Source organism: Copadichromis virginalis, linkage group LG18 (genome assembly GCF_057382275.1).
Source record: "Copadichromis virginalis isolate Kocher_CV1m ecotype Utaka linkage group LG18, C_Virginalis_male_GT1.1, whole genome shotgun sequence".
In the NCBI taxonomy this organism is placed as follows: Eukaryota; Metazoa; Chordata; class Actinopteri; order Cichliformes; family Cichlidae; genus Copadichromis; species Copadichromis virginalis.
Genome location: NC_140635.1, coordinates 20,671,927 through 20,688,790, shown reverse-complemented (window position 1 = coordinate 20,688,790; position 16,864 = coordinate 20,671,927). Strand labels below are relative to the sequence as shown.

General features: G+C 40.2%; 1 protein-coding gene across 4 annotated transcripts in view; it reads right to left on the bottom strand.

Annotated features, from left to right (window-relative positions):
* Positions 1-1,728: 1,728 nt before the first annotated feature.
* The window catches only part of tnr (tenascin R (restrictin, janusin)), a 214,896-nt gene continuing 199,760 nt past the window's right edge, over positions 1,729-16,864 (bottom strand). For all 4 annotated transcript variants that reach the window (XM_085438251.1, XM_085438249.1, XM_085438252.1 and 1 more), the window contains 5 exons: positions 15,641-15,792; positions 15,348-15,444; positions 8,339-8,500; positions 7,731-7,894; positions 1,729-5,355 (listed from right to left, as the gene is read on the bottom strand). In XM_085438251.1, coding sequence (XP_085294377.1) covers positions 5,236-5,355; positions 7,731-7,894; positions 8,339-8,500; positions 15,348-15,444; positions 15,641-15,792 — 695 coding nt within the window. In that variant the 3' untranslated portion in view covers positions 1,729-5,235. The remainder of the gene's footprint in view (positions 5,356-7,730; positions 7,895-8,338; positions 8,501-15,347; positions 15,445-15,640; positions 15,793-16,864) is intronic.

Sequence of the window (16,864 nt, the reverse complement as noted above, 5' to 3'; positions counted from 1 at the left end):
GTACAGCCACCTTTAGCAGCAATAACTTGAAGTAATTCTTTTCACTGTGACTTTCTCAGTCTCTCATCATCATTGTTGAGGAAATTTGGCCCACTCTTCTGGGTAGTGTTGCTTTATTTCATTGAGTATTACATTCATTTCTTGCACATCTCTCTCCTACCACATCATTTCAATGAGATTGAAGTCTGGACTTTGACTGGGTCATTGAGAATCCTTGATTCTTTTCTATTTGAGCCATTCTGTAGTAAGTTTTCTGCTGTGGCTGCGATCATTGTCCTGTTGCATGACTCAATTTCTGCAAAACTTTAGTTGTTGGACTCACATGGCCTCACATTTGACTCTAGCACACTTTGGTAGACAGATGGTTGACTCAGTGAGCGTAAGGTTCCCAGGTCTTGTGGCTTCAAAACAAGCCCAAATGATCAACCCTCCACCATCGTATTTGACACTTGGCATGATGTGTTTGTGTTGATATGCTGTGTTTGGTTTTTGCATATGTGATGCTGTACATTATGTCCAAACATCTCAACTTTGGTCTTGTCTCTCCAAAGTACATTGTCCCAGAAGTCTTTTAATTTGTTGAAATGCAACTTTACAAACCTAAGCTGTGCTACCATGTCCGTTTTAGAGAGCAGACACTGTCTCCTGGCAACTCTTTGAAAAAGCCACACTTGTTCAGTCCTGTTCTAATTATACTGTCATGAACTTTAACATCTAACATGCTAACTGAGGCCTAGAGTAGAGTCTGACATGTAGATCTGTTTTTTTCCATGCTCTCTCAGCATTGCACAGTCTGACCTTGTGGCAACTTTGCTGGGCTCCACACCAGCTAAAGTTCTGCTTTCATAGAGGTGTTGACACTTGCTAATGATCAGTTAATCAAGTGCAGTTGATTTCCAGCACCTGGCTGCCTCTTAATTCCTGTGGAAGAAGCAAGCGTGTACTGCAAATGTTTATGTATTGAGTACGGAAAATACACATTTTACTTTTGTCTACAATTAGTAAAAACACTAAACTGTAGACAACAGCTGATTCTCCTCTTTTTTTCTAAGCTAACCTTACAGAGCAGACGTTATCCAATTCCCGTGGTTGTTTTTTTTAAACAATTTCACTTAAAATTGCACCAATACTAAAAAAAAATCCTCCTCTTTGTAGATGATGATTAGGTCACGAGCAGTTGTCCAAGCATTTCACTACATATCGTACTGTGTATGACTGTGTACGTGACAAATAAAATTTGAATTTGAATGATTAAAATTTAAAATGAACGTGTTATTGTTCTTCTGTGCCTACCTGTAATATTGCATAGGTTGGGTTGTTTTAGGTTCATGCAGGCCTGTTTTGTCTGTTTGAGAATAAATTAGAGGTCTTGTAGCCAAACCACACTGGCAGATTGTTATTACTGCCCCTGGCACTATTCACGAGTAGAAGTTGCATTTCAGTTCAGTTTTTAATGGCCTCCAATTAGAGGTGGAGAGACTTTGATAAGTTTAGGACATGGAGTTGGTTCTCCATGCTTCGTTATTTCATTGGAGCAAAATGGAGAAGGATTTTCACAGTAACCATAATCCCATTTGTTTAATATAAAATGTGACTCAAAAATGAGTGTCTATTAAGCAAATACATCCAAGCAAGTTAAAGACCCCGTGAGCAGTTCATTGTGTCATCAAATTTATGTAACAGCTTGCAGTCAGCGCTCACGAAACAAAAAGGAGAGTCAGACACCGATTCAGACTATTTGAATATTTTATTAATATGTAGAAAATGTATTAAAAAAGGAACTATATAGTACATGTTTAAGTCAAACTAGAGCTAAATTTGACAGTAATATCCAAGGTTATCCAACAATAATTCCTAGTTTCAGCTTACATGAGCGTTTCAAACAGTCAAGATCACATTTTATCAACATTTACATTTCCATGGCAAGATTTGTCAAATGAATGCAGTTACATTATCTGCCTATATAAGAGTTATTACCAACCACGGTGGCAATATCAGTTAAGTAATCTGTGAACACAAACCCAATAAATAAAAGCATTTTCTTTTTTTTTTGTTGTTTTTGTGTCACATCAGTCACAAAGAAACAGGAAAATAAATAGCAGTGAAATAAATAAAGGGAGCAGATATCCTCTCAAGTGAGTGGGCCAGTCGAGATAAATACATTACTGGGTAATTATACAATATATGGACACAAGGTCAATATTGTCCTATTGTGTCTACAGAGAACATCACCAACGTTTTAGCTAACTCAATGTAAATGGTTACCAGGAGAAAAAAAGAGAAGTGTATGATTTGTGATGTCTAGGACGGACAGGTTCCAAGCTTTGAAGCATTTGGCTCAGCCCTAATTATTATGCTGTCAGTATATCAGTAGCATAAAAAGGTCATATAATCGCCATAACATTGGTTAAAGGTGGTATCGTAACTTGTAAGAAGTTCAGTACGAGTCTTAAGTTTAAGCAATGGGGATAAAATGTACTTTTTAAACCGGATGCTGTGCAATAGGTGGAAAAGATTTTATAAAACACAGAATATAGACCAGATGTGGAAAAAAATATCAACACAACTTGATCTCAGGTAATGAGGGAAGGAAATAATATCAAGAAAATATTTCAGGCCCCTGTTTTTCTGTAGAATTTCATTGGATTTGTTTTCTCATGTAAATGCAAAGAAGAAGAATGGATGTGGATCTGTGGATGACGTTAAACAAAATGCTCGTTCTGTGAAGTTATTAACGGTTGAAGGATTATTGCAAAATAGAAAAAAATCAAAATCAATGGAAATATAACGTTAGCTTTCTTTAAGAGCACCTTATAATCCGCAGTGAGAGGTATTCCTCACAATGCAAATGATTTCTGTTCCTTTTCTGCTTCCCGACCTTTGTTCCTCGTACATAAAACCCAATGAGGCAAACTTCCTCTAATTAGTTAATGAAATAAGTACAGATAATTCTCTATTCTATTATAAATCACTACAGGAGATGGGCTGAAGCAGTTACTTAGACACTGAAACATAAATCAGACTCAGGAGAGATCATGTGATCACCTGACTTGGAGGCTGATAATCAAAGTGATCTATATCTTCTACCTAACAAACTTCAGGAGCACCTTTTACCCAGATCAACAAAGAAACGTGACTACAAATCAGATTGCAACGCATCCTCAGGACATATGGTTTTTACTGTCAGGCTCTTGATTGCATTTTAGTCCACATGCACAAGTCTCCCTCCAGCCTTCACCACAACACTGGTTAAAAATACAGCACTTAAAATGGAGATGTTCAAAAGGGCTTGTTGAATTAGTTTGCATCTTAAGGGGGAACACATCAAAAGCTGTTTTCAGCTCTATATCTACATGAGTATATTGTTAGTAGTTCATAGAGGGGAGAGTTACTAATATTTTAAAGTCTAAATGGGGAAGAAATAAAGACAAATATACAAAGTCGCAATAGGAGCCAAAGTCGCTTGCTCACTCCTGTGAGAAAAGTGAAGAAATAAAGAAAAGTTCACTTTCCAGCTGATCAAAAATTGAAAAAAACAGAATCAGATTATCAATCGTGAGACCAAATGTCGCTTGCAGTGATGGTGACATCGATTTCCGTGGACTGCTGTGTGGTTCATCTTCCGACTCCGCAGAGGGCATTTCCCCCCCCGAAAAGGGGCCAGCAAAACTCCAAGAAAACAACTTCAAGAAAACCAACTGGCTCCCAACACTTTGTGCGACTCTGTGAGCGGTGAATTAAAGCAAAATGTTTGGTGGGCACGCTGCAGATTACACCCGCCCAGCTAAAAAGGAATACAGGCTCAGCCGTGTTTGCTGATTTTGTTGTTTCACCAGGGAGCTTAAATTGTGAAGCGAGTAAAAGAAGAGCACAGAAGAAAGACTTGGCTCCTCTCCACCTACTGTTCTGCTTTCTTTGTTAGGTTCATTTTCAGCCAGCAGTGGGAGAGAGGTGGGCCAAAACATGCGCTGTACCCCTGACTTTCCCCTGCATAGAATTTAGCGATCATAATGCATAAAATTACGCCTGGGGACACAGTTACCATAAAAAGTCCCTGAAAAAGTGGGACTCTTATTAACACAGGGTGGAAAAAGCTGCTTCAGTGACTTTGGTGACTGGCATCTTTCCAAACAGCAGGCCGGGCCGTTATTATGCAGATCTTTGGTTAAATGTTGCATCTATCAGCGCCATCTCTGCAAGCAATCAGAGCATCTATAGCAGGGGTCAAAAAGCAATTAAGAGATTGTTATTTTTGGCCAAGAAGACGAGCTCGAAAAATCTAATGCCCATTAGCAACCGAAGAAATGAAGTGAATGACCAACAATAGCTTTGCTGTGTTCCCACTCACAGTGCAAATACTGTCTCAGCGTGGCCACCAGTAGTAGTAATAATAATAATAATAACAACGATAATAATGATAATAATAAGAGAATCGTTTTATTCTGCTTTAAAATCCATAATCCATAAGATAATGAAAAAAATAAAGTAGATGGTTATGAAGCTGCTGCTGGTGCACTGCTTTGTGAATGTTTTGTTTTTTAATGCTAATTATCCAGAAAATTAATATTAATTTTAATATAGGGTCAAAAACCAAGGCATCAAATAAATGGACTTTGTCACAATATCAGGTATAAAAATAGATATATATTTTACAGAGGGTTTTAAGGGCATATACAGGTTTTTTTTGTTTTTTCTTTTAGTTAAAAGTGTTATTTTGTAACGGTTAAAATAATGCTAGCTCTCACTCCTGAGGGCGCTTCTGAGCACATCGTAGGGAAAGACAAATCACGGATTAAAAGAAAAAAAAAACAAAGCTTCCTGGTTTGCCTTTCCTCTTGTTTTGTCTTTTTGTTTGTTTTATACAGCAAACAGAACCATTTTCATTCATAGTATTTAATAAATTACATACAGTGTCTTCTAACTTCTGGGCAGAAGTACAGCAGGGTAAGACAGCTAAAGCTGGGCAGGTGGAGAGATCAACAGAGTTCGGACATTGCTCGAGCCTCGCTGCTATTTTATGATTACATCCGTGGTTATAACATCTTCTTGTTAATGTTTTAATAAAATATTAGTAGATTTTTGTCATATTCTGCTTCTTCTTTGAGCCTCACTAACGTTGCCCTGCCGCGGTCACATCCCAGCCTGCTGCTCCTGTCAGTGAGGCACGCGAATAGCAAAAACTCAACATCCGAACTCCATTTATCCATGACTCTGGGCTGGATCGTGGCGATTCATCTATACAGGGGCAGACCGCCTCCTCTTGCTGCTGATGCTGCGGAAATTGAACGGCCTCATTTTCATCTCCACAAAGGGAATGGAGAACTCGTGGCCTTTCCAGTGGTACCAGTTGATACCCTGTAAAAAAGCGAGAAGTACAATTTGGGAAGCAGCTCGGATCAACAGGATTTTTTTCTTCTTCTTCTTTTATTTTTTTTTTGAGCACATGAGATATGAGATATTTCTGAAGATGGAAAAGTTATGCTTCTATTTAAGTGTAGTTTTCATTTAAATGAAGCATTCAATCCAGGATGATAGGAATCCTGACTTAATAGCTAGCAAAAATACGACCCTGGTGTAATTACAGCCTGAGTCTAGCCTTTCTAATCCCCATCACCACCAACATTTCTTTCGCCGCGTGTCTTTATGGCCGAACATCTCTGCTGCCACCTGTTCCCGTTTCATGTCATTAACAGATGAAGAGGAAGGCACGGGAGCAGAGTGGGAGAAGCGGCGATGCTCAAAAATCCTAATCACGGCTTCACACAACACATTGAGCCATTTCACTATGAAGCAAGCAAAACGAGGAATACCACACACCAGTCAGAAGGGACACGAAAAGCCCTCAATTATCCCACATCACATGTACAAAACACAAAAAAGTGTCCATTTTCGTGTTTGGCTGGGGTGCCAGTGCTTTTTTATTTTTAATCTCACATTTAACAATTTGTTCCGTTCCTTAAAGGAACTTGAAATGCTTGAATTGTTTGAACTTACTGGGAAATGAAAGCGTATCTCTTGACAAATTAGTCTCAAGCGCCATCCTCTTTCATTAAAATCAGACGAGTAGTGTAGCAGATTTGGTCCTTCAAATTTTGACCTTTCATTAAAAAACTCCTTCATCAAGATGGATGCTGGTAGCAAGTTCCATGTGATTTCATTTGCTAATTATTACCCTTTCATAATGACAAGTTTTAGCCTTTAATCACTGTTCTGTATTGGATCCCATTAAAGTGAGACTTGTAAATGCCAAGATACACTTTCAAAACCTTTTTCAAAAGATGGCACTTACTTTAAGGCTTGATTCATTCAAATAGCCAAAAAAAAACCACATTTTTAAAAACTTTCCCACTTAGAACTGGCACGTTCATGCAGTAAGGTTGAATGAAGTTTTCAAAGGATTCCTATTCTTGTGAACGTGGTATCCATTGCACACCTCGTGGGAGCTAATTTGGCACAAAGTTGATGTGGATTCAAGAATGAAGTCATTCAATTTTGGTCATGAAAGATCAAGGTTAGCGTGGTCTCGCAGAACACATTATGAAAAGATTTTTAAAAAAATATCTAAGAGGACAAAACTGTAACGTTTAAAAGATCAAAATTTAGCTGCAACATCAAAAATATTCGGCACAAACATTTGTTGGCCGATAATCTGAACAGAGGTATTTCACAACGACTGCAAAGCTCTTTTACTATTTGTGTGAAGATGTGGGCGAAGAACATCTACATGCACTATATGTCTAACTTCATGGCTTCAGTTTTAATCCCATAGCATCAGCTGGTGTTGACATTTCAAAAGTTTTCACCACGTATATAAAATAAGTTGGACATGGAAGCACACTTCAACTGACTCGCTGGCCAAAATACTCAATAACCCACAAAACGGCTATCAACAACTTTCCCTTCAACTACTTCTCATCTGTTATTTCTAATGGAAACACTTAAACTGTGCTGAATTTCATTCCCATTGCAATGAGCTGACAGTTAAATTTTCACGCTACAGTCATGAAAAGGAAAGCAGTGATTAGAGACCGCAAACAAATTATCGCATGTGTGTTGAATTTGCGATCGTGCTGCCTCTGAAACAGTTGCTTCCAGGACATCGTTCAGGTTTGTGACCACTTGCAGTCATCTGCATCTACCTTGACTTTGTTGCATCAAGGTGACAATAAAACGGCAATCAATTTGCAACCGAATGGGGTCAAGTTGCAATTTCAAGCGGTCTTGTGATAATGTGGAAATTGTCTGAGAGTGATTGGAGTCAGATTGTGGCTGTTTGGAGACAGGTTGCCTTCTTCCAGGCATTGCAAACTTTGCTGTAACAACTCACCTGATGCAAAAAAAACCCACAATTTTTCCTAATTGCAAGGAGGATGCCACCCTATTTTTACTGTAGTGTGACTCAGCCAGGTGATCCCAGAAGGAAAAATAGAGTGGTTTACATCATATTTTCTAACATAAACACAAATGAAATCAGGAAGCACAAAAAACAAAATAACTATCTCCGGTCGCACCGACTGAAGTTGTGTCCTGAACATACTGTCAAACTAGCATAAACCTCTCGGAGCTCAGGTTGCTCTAAGAGACTTCGTCATGTTTTAAATAACAAACACAATAGTTTTGCCCTCTTTTTAAAAAAAAAAAAACTTGCACCACAAAATTGTCAAAATTATATATCATTCATTTAGGATCATTTCTTTTTCATCACTTAATATGTATATATGAGCACTGACCTGACTGTGCCTGGACTCGCCGTATTTGCCATTGAGGTTAGCCCGGTGGCAGTTCTTGTACCACCAGGCTCCTTTGTATGACAACGCACAGTTAGTGACAGCGATGTCATTGTCTCTGTCTTTTGTCGAGAAGGGCCGACCCTGGTGGTAGCTCAAAGAGTCACCTGGGATCACAACAGAGAGAGAGAGGTAGAGAGCTTTTAATATTAGTACTGCTTCCTAAGAAACACTGAACTTCTGTGAATAACAGCGGGACATAAATGAGCCAATAAAAGCAGGAGGGTGACAGGAAGATGTAAGAGGAAAAATGTCCCAACTTCAGGCTCTTTGAGTTTATCATGAGAGAGAGAGAATTACGATCATAAACATAAGGGCATCATGGGTAATTGTGGTATATTGTCACACTAACAGACTGAGTGGACAGGAATGGAAATGTGGAGGAGTGCTGAGGCAGGTTTACAACGACAAAAAAATGGCAGAGGCATAGGGACAATTCTTTCATAAAATGAGGGTCATATAGCAAAAACTGACAGCGCTGAATGTCACCACTGGCTATTTTGGGGTATATATATATATAAATATATATATATATAATACATATAAATTACCAGCTGTGCCATTGTATTCTCCTATCCTGAGCTTGTAGAGATTTCTTGCATCTCCAATGGAGAACTTGTCATAATTAGCGTAGACTGACTCCTGTCCGTCCCTCATGTCAATCCTCAGCTCATAACGTCCCTGAGCGGCAATCTTCTGGATGTTGTCTAGACCTGCAGAGAAATGTGCAATTTTAGATTCAAACTGAGTTATATTTCCCGTCTGAATTACCCCAACATTCGATCACCAAAAAAAAAAAAAAAAAGATTTTCAGGTTTAGTCAGACTTTCCTGTAGCAGGAAGTCTACATTGAAACATCACCAAGATGTGCAAGCATAGGCAATAATGAGCAGTAGCAGATTTAAATGAAGACTGTGCTGCCGAGATAAGGCAAAGCCCTTAAAAGAATTCACAGAACAATTTACAATTTGTTGTTTGCAAACGCCTAATCGCCCCGAGATGTTCTCATGTGACTGCTTTAACCACCTGTTATAATCTTCACAGGCCCGATGTCAAGCGTCTTCATCAGCTGGCCTTGTGGCTCTACTGGATATGATTGGCAGTGTCGGCCGGTGGACACCGTCACCACCAGCCCTCCGGCAAATGCCAAGTTTGCGAGATATGCAGCTTTGCTCTCTATCTTAAAGGCAGCAGATACGGGGGGCTCGTTTGAGCCCCGACAGCCGATAAGGCCCTGCACTATCCTGAGCGATTGGAACTGCCTTCGCTATCAGATTACAACAAGCACCCATTTGGAAAAAGAGCCTCCTTCCCTGCTTAACCTCCGACAGAAACACACATGCACTTTTTCTGAACCCTTGGAACATTTTGAGCAGCAAATAAATAAAATAAAATCCCCAAGCCTTCGCTGATAAGAAGTAGGAAGTCAAAATCGGGGGAGAGCAGGGAAACTAAATCTGCTGTAATATGTCAATGGAAAGTAGATAAAATCTATGTTACAACCCAAAGGCACTTAGGGTGACAGGGGAAAAGCTATTGTTATAATAAAACTGTGTTTAACACTCAGTCATCTCTAATATCCATAGCATATCACCGCATTATCAGCAATTAATCTGTCGCACATCGTTTTTCTTTTTTCTTCTTCCAACACTTTTATGGGATCAGACTGCTCTATTCCAAACTGAGGCAATTAAAAATGCATTGTGAAACACTATTGCGCTCTTCTCCTATTATACTACCAATATTACCATCTCATCAAATTTTATTACCACTACATTTCTCTCACAATGAAGTAGAAACAAGGAATAGGGGGATTAAAGAAAAATCGAGAGCAGGGGATAATGATCGCAAATCGCACACAGTCGCTGTGCGTTTCTCTCCATTATGACATCATCAAACTGGCATTGGATTCGGGATAAACCGGTTAAGGTCAGCGGGGGTGGGGGAGAATAGATTGGCCTAGAGCTGCAATAAAAATGGCTGTTCTCAAGCTGTAACGGATAATAATGAAAGTTCAATTTCCATATTCTTTACTGCTGGCCCGTTAAGTGCTCCTTCTTTTCAGTTTGAGTGGATTTAGTATCAATGTTTATGGTTGGTATATTGCTATTCTGTGTGCAGAGGCAGTGATTAGCTAAATGTTCCCTGCAATGGCTCTCCAGGGCTAAGACGGTGACCTAATCTCTTGAAAGAGGAGTGAAGGTCACCTACTCTGGAACTGCAGTGACCATCTGTAGGACGATAACCTTCACGTTTTTATGAGGATAGACTTCTTTACACAGTGAAAAGTGAAATGAGAGCGACTACAGCGCCAGAATGAGACGCAACAGAAACATAGCAATTAGCTTAATTGATATGAACACAGCTCCCTGTAACATTTAGGAGTGCAGGGATATTCCGATCAGTGATTTGGGACGAAGTAATGTCCATTTCTACTTGTTTATTTTGGCTAGCAACAGATGTCTATGTATAACACATAATATACTCCAAAAAATGCAACATTCGCTGTGTTGGGGCTTGATGAGGGCAGCGATTAAAACCAGCATTTCATTTCACAATCAGCTTTGCGAAGCAGTGTAATTCCTGTCATCAGAGACTTTGCTCGTTCAGGAGAAACAAGTTGACACTGGGCCTTATGTAGAGTTTGATAGATTTTTACATGCATTTTAGGCAGTAAAGACATTAAAAGACAATTAGTGTTATTGACCAGGGGGGCAACACTGCATATTGCAAGGAAACCCTGAGGATTTTGTTCTTAAATTAAGCATTCATTACAGTTATAAAAGTAGGCCTTACATCAGTTACACCACAAATTTCACCGACCCCAGAGTGATCATTTTCCTCCGCCTCCTCGGATCCTTTTCACACATAATATTTTCATAACACATTTCAAAAACCTGCGATATATGTAGTGATGGCTGCACTCTGATCAGCAGTTTCATTTTCATGGTGCCTGTAGGTGGATACCGGATCATGCTGTCATGGTGTTACGAGGGCAGCTGAAGAGCAGAAAGCCATCAGTAATGTTTCTGGTGATTCCTGTGCTAATGGTTTCCTGCTCACAATAATTTTAACCCGTGGATGAACAGAAAAAAACTGGAGTTAACTGGAATAAAAACTAACAGCGCTAATACAAAAAGTAATACATGGAAGAATTTGTTCCAATCTTCTATTGTCCAATTTTAGTGGCCTATGTGAACTATAGCCTTGATTTCTCTGTCACACACACGCATTGTGTGTTCAGAGATGCTTTTTTGCATACCTTAGTTGTAATGAGTGCTACTGAAATACTATACCATTCTATTTGGAACCAAAGCCCATGCCACATTCAAGTACATCTCCTTTTTTCCCCATTCTGATGTTTGGTTTGAACTTCAGCGAGTCCTCTAGACCAGTGGTCCCCAACCTTTTTTGCGCCATGGACCGGTTTATGTCTGACAATATTTTCACGGACCGGGCTTTAAGGTGTCACGGATACAAACAACAAAATGAAACCAGTACCGGTACCAAAAAATGAAGAAGATTTATTCATAACACATGGGAAAAGACCCAGGGAAACCGAGTTAATGATAAAAACGATTAAAAAATAACACTTAAAAACCAATAAAAACCCTGAAAACGATGAATTTCACACCCAAGCCTCGACTCTCGTGGCCCGGTACCAATCCCGGGAGTTGGGGACCGCTGCTCTAGTCCATGTCTACATACCTAAATACACTGAATTGGTGACATGTAATAGGCTGATCAGATATTTGTGCTAATGAGCAGCTGAACAGAACCTAATAAAGTGTAAATAAAATTAAAAACTATAAAACTAAAATAAGTGTAATACACTAAAGAAATTAGTGTTCTGGTCTCAACATTTTGTGTTAAGACCTGTAAAGCTGAGGCTTCTGTGTGCTGTGCTGTCAGCATATCTGTCTTGCTTTATGGGGCCGCTCTTGACGCTCCACACCCTGAGGTTACATTAAGCTCCTTTTGTGCACCGAGGACAAAGTTACAGCGCAGCCAGAAGAAATAGGATGGAATGGGGGGAAAGTGTATCCTGGGAGGCACCTAGAAAGTAAAGGAAGACCCTGGAGATGAAGGTACCGTTCTACGGGGCCTGCTCAGAATCGGCGAGAGGGCAAATTATAGCTGATTCAGCTGTAGTGGAAACAGGTCAGATGAAATGTAGTCACTGAGCCAGATACGCTCAGGCATCTTTAGACTGTATTGTACTGACATAGCCATTAAAAACAATCTTTCAGATCTGTGCCAGGAAGCTTTTATGCGATGCCTTCAGGTGCCTCCATCAGAAAGAGAAAAAACATTCCTGTCACTTTATAGTTCACTATCCACACTCAATACTTAACAGTGTGCAAAGGAGAGGGATTTCTCTCTTTATTCTATGTGTGTGTGTGTGTGTGTGTGTGTGTGTGTGTGTGTGTGTGTGTGTGTGTGTGTGTGTGTGCAGTATCATCCTACAAAAATATTTAATATTTTTATCAAAAGCTCTTTGCTTCCGGGAGTAATTTCCTCTCTTCTTTGTTGAAATACAAAAACAGATAAATTATTAATTCATACCAGCAGACAGCAATCCAACTTTTCCTGTTGAGATAAAGAGCTACCTTTGAACGCGCTCTCTTGTGTGCATAACAGTAACAGGAACAGCTGACAATATTATTTAATTCGGCTCAACAACAACTCAAAATAAATCTTTAAAAATAGCCAGCGTGAAACCCCCACCCCAAACAAATCTGATATGCTCAACAAGAACTGTACACTCTTTTACTGGATTATATTATATTGTCAGCTCATGATGGGTTAGATTTAAAAAAAAAAAAAAATCCCTTTATGCTTTTACCTATTACAGCGTGCTTAGTCACAAATGGATGCCGCAGCTATCTTGCATTATTATCCAAAATGTGTCATCAAAGTAGCAGGCTTCCTTCTGGCGATAATGCAATGCCGTAAAATTTCCCCGCCGTGTTATTTCTTTCTTTAATCAAAAAGTTCAAAAAAGCATTCCACTCAAGGTCCTGATTCACTCTATGAAATATTCATGTAATATTTTTCCTTTAATCATCTGCACCAAAACAATAACACAAAAACTGGCCCATGAAGAAACATGAGTCATTTGCACATTTTTTTAATGAATATAATTATTGTTTCATAATGAGATTTGGAGGGGGGGGGCTGGGTGAAAAGTATTCAGCCGTCCATCAAAGCAGTGAGGACGTTCTGTTGTTTTTGTCTTTGGATCAGAGTGACGCTAAAAAAACAATTACCAAGTCATTTCGGAGAGAAATTAGCTTTCAGAGATTCCAGTAATGAATCGGATAGACTTTGTGAAGTCAAGTGCTAAAAGACGAGATGAGCGGCGTGACTCTCTGTCTTTGCACAACGTGAAAAATCTGACGAGAAGGGCTTTACAGCCTGCACAAAATATTGAAGACATCTTTCCTCTCCATAAAACAGATATATCAATTGAAACCAAGTGAAAGCTATGAACCTCTATTGATTGTACCTATTAAATCCACCTCAGTCATGGGGGACAGGGTGTAGACAGAGAGAGTGTTACAGCCTTCAGAAAACTGCAGCAGAAATTGAACAAAATGGGTGGCAGCTTGCAGCTCAATATTGCCCATAAAATGCAGCTGAAATATATTGGGCAGGGTGACAGGCTGAAATACGACGGTGGCAGACCTGACCTTACCTGTGAAATGTGCGATTCACCTACAAGTCAATCAGTGTCAGTTTTTTTTCCAAGAAAAACAAATAAATGCAGATAATCTCACCCCTGCCACCTTAACCTCACCGAGTGATGCAACATACAGTGGGGCAAAAAAGTATTTAGTCAGCCACCGATTGTGCAAGTTCCCCCACTTAAAATGATGACAGAGGTCAGTAATTTGCACCAGAGGTACACTTCAACTGTGAGAGACAGAATGTGAAAAAAAATCCATGAATTCACATGGTAGGATTTGTAAAGAATTTATTCGTAAATCAGGGTGGAAAATAAGTATTTGGTCACCTCAAACAAGGAAAATCTCTGGCTCTCACAGACCTGTAACGTCTTCTGTAAGAAGCTTTTCTGTCCCCCACTCGTTACCTGTATGAATGGCACCTGTTTGAACTCATCATCTGTATAAAAGACACCTGTCCACAGCCTCAAACAGTCAGACTCCAAACTCCGCCATGGCCAAGACCAAAGAGCTTTCGAAGGACACCAGGAAAAGTATTGTAGACCTGCACCAGACTGGGAAGAGTGAATCTACAATAGGCAAGCAGCTTGGTGTGAAAAAATCAACTGTGGGAGCAATCATCAGAAAATGGAAGACATACAAGACCACTGATAATCTCCCTCGATCTGGGGCTCCACGCAAGATCTCATCCCGTGGGGTCAAAATGATCATGAGAACGGTGAGCAAAGATCCCAGAACCACACGGGGGGACCTGGTGAATGACCTGCAGAGAGCTGGGACCAAAGTAACAAAGGTCACCATCAGTAACACACTACAACGGCAGGGAATCAAATCCCGCAGTGCCAGACGTGTTCCGCTGCTGAAGCCAGTGCATGTCCAGGCCCGTCTGAAGTTTGCTAGAGAGCACATGGATGATACAGCAGAGGATTGGGACAATGTCATGTGGTCAGATGAAACCAAAGTAGAACTTTTTGGTATAAACTCAACTCGTCGTGTTTGGAGGAAGAAGAATACTGAGTTGCATCCCAAGAACACCATACCTACTGTGAAGCATGGGGGTGGAAACATCATGCTATGGGGCTGTTTTTCTGCCAAGGGGACAGGACGACTGATCCGTGTTAAGGACAGAATGAATGGGGCCATGTATCGTGAGATTTTGAGCCAAAACCTCCTTCCATCAGTGAGAACTTTGAAGATGAAACGAGGCTGGGTCTTCCAACATGACAATGATCCAAAACACACCGCCCGGGCAACAAAGGAGTGGCTCCGTAAGAAGCATTTGAAAGTCCTGGAGTGGCCTAGCCAGTCTCCAGACCTCAACCCCATAGAAAATCTGTGGCGGGAGTTGAAAGTCCGTGTTGCTCGGCGACAGCCCCAAAACATCACTGCTCTCGAGAAGATCTGCATGGAGGAATGGGCCAAAATACCAGCTACTGTGTGTGCAAACCTGGTAAAGACCTATAGTAAACGTTTGACCTCTGTTATTGCCAACAAAGGTTATGTTACAAAGTATTGAGTTGTATTTTTGTTATTGACCAAATACTTATTTTCCACCCTGATTTACGAATAAATTCTTTACAAATCCTACCATGTGGATTCATGGATTTCTTTTTCACATTCTGTCTCTCACAGTTGAAGTGTACCTCTGGTGCAAATTACTGACCTCTGTCATCATTTTAGGTGGGGGAACTTGCACAATCGGTGGCTGACTAAATACTTTTTTGCCCCACTGTATGTTTCTAGCCAAGCCCGCAGACTTTCAGAAACTCAATATGTTTTTTTTCTCTGTCTTGCATTTGACAACTAAACATAATGAGTGAACCTTTGCTTTGGAACCACAGTTTATATAATCGTTATCTAGTGGGAGATTTACCAAGCCAGAACTCATCCTCCAGGTTTCCAAAGCCGACACGATAATCACTCCACTTCCTGGAAAAGTCCGTCAGGCCGTTCTGACGACGCTGGAATACCTGCAGAACAATAAGGTTTATTGAAACCGTTTGAACCACACGGCTCATAGGAATTTGTCTTGGCGTGTTCACATATAACAACACAAGACGCATCTAACAAAACTCTATGGAGGTTATAGATCAACCAATCAAAGTAGTACATCCTATACTCAGATTGGTACATAATTATACACTAGCTGTCTTTACACCCACTTACAATCCAGCCTCCTTCATCCGTGGTCATGTCACAGTACACCTGCACCCCCTGGCTGGGGTCTCTGTTGATGTAAATGGTGTAGATGCCGCTCAGAGTCTCTCCATTTAGCAGGTGTTGGGCACAGTTCTGAGGTGTCGCAAATAGGCGACTCCCTGGAAAAAAAGGCGGAGGACCAGTGATGAGAAGTTAAAATTTGCTTGCTGTTCCCCATTTTGACTTAAAAATATTCAGCTTGTCAAAATGTTGCTCTATTACAGTATTTAGAAGCTTGTTACTTTAGATATTATATCAAAGGCATGCTTTTAAACATCATTTATTAAGTATTTTTTGCCTTAAGAAAATGAGCTCTCCCCTGACTCTAACTTCCTCTAACAACTTGTGGCCATCATTTGGTTGAATTTGTTGAAAAATTGCAAAGGATGTGTCATGCAATGTAATTTGCTCTGCAGGTCAACAGTCGTTCTCAGGACTTTGGAGGCAACACAGAGAATAACCAGAAACAATTGTTAGGCATTGAAGTAAAATCAGAATTTGTCACTTTTACAAGCCTGGCAGTTTGTGCCAATGCTGGAGTCATCTGTGTAGGTTTACAGTTATCCGGTTAAAGGTAGTCTTGAGAGTTTGAAAAGAAGCCAACAGGACTCCAGTTAGAGTCATTCACACCTAGCTCCTATGCTGGGTAGTTAACAATTTGCTGTGTGAGCATGGTGCGTTCCATCTGAAGAACACTGACCAGGCCCGCTCTATGAACGTGCTATAGCTTGTTTTTAAGTGCAAAAAACCAACCAATGGCTGTATTGCTGTAATGCTGGCTCTACCTTACTGAGGAGCAAAACGTTCCTGTTTTTCTTTACTTTTTCAACTTTACTGTTGGAATGCTCTCAGGTTAGGAGTGACGTCACTCCCAGCTCTGGCATCTGACTTCAGAGGCAAACAGGAGACAGGATTAACATCATCTACAAAAGAATCCAGTCTTTCTAGTAAAGTGCTTCTGGTCAAAAGGGAATATGACCAAAGTCTAGGGAAATCTAGGGCATGATTATCAGGGCATTAAGTTCACTTACAAAGTATTTCTGTGTCTTATATTTTGAGGCCAGTAAATTTGCTGTCAGTTTCAATCTATTCAGAAACTGCTGATGCAGCAGGTTGCAACAACATGAACTTGGTGTTTTGAAATTGGATGTGACAAGAGAGCGGCTGGGTCTGACTGTGAGAGCACACACT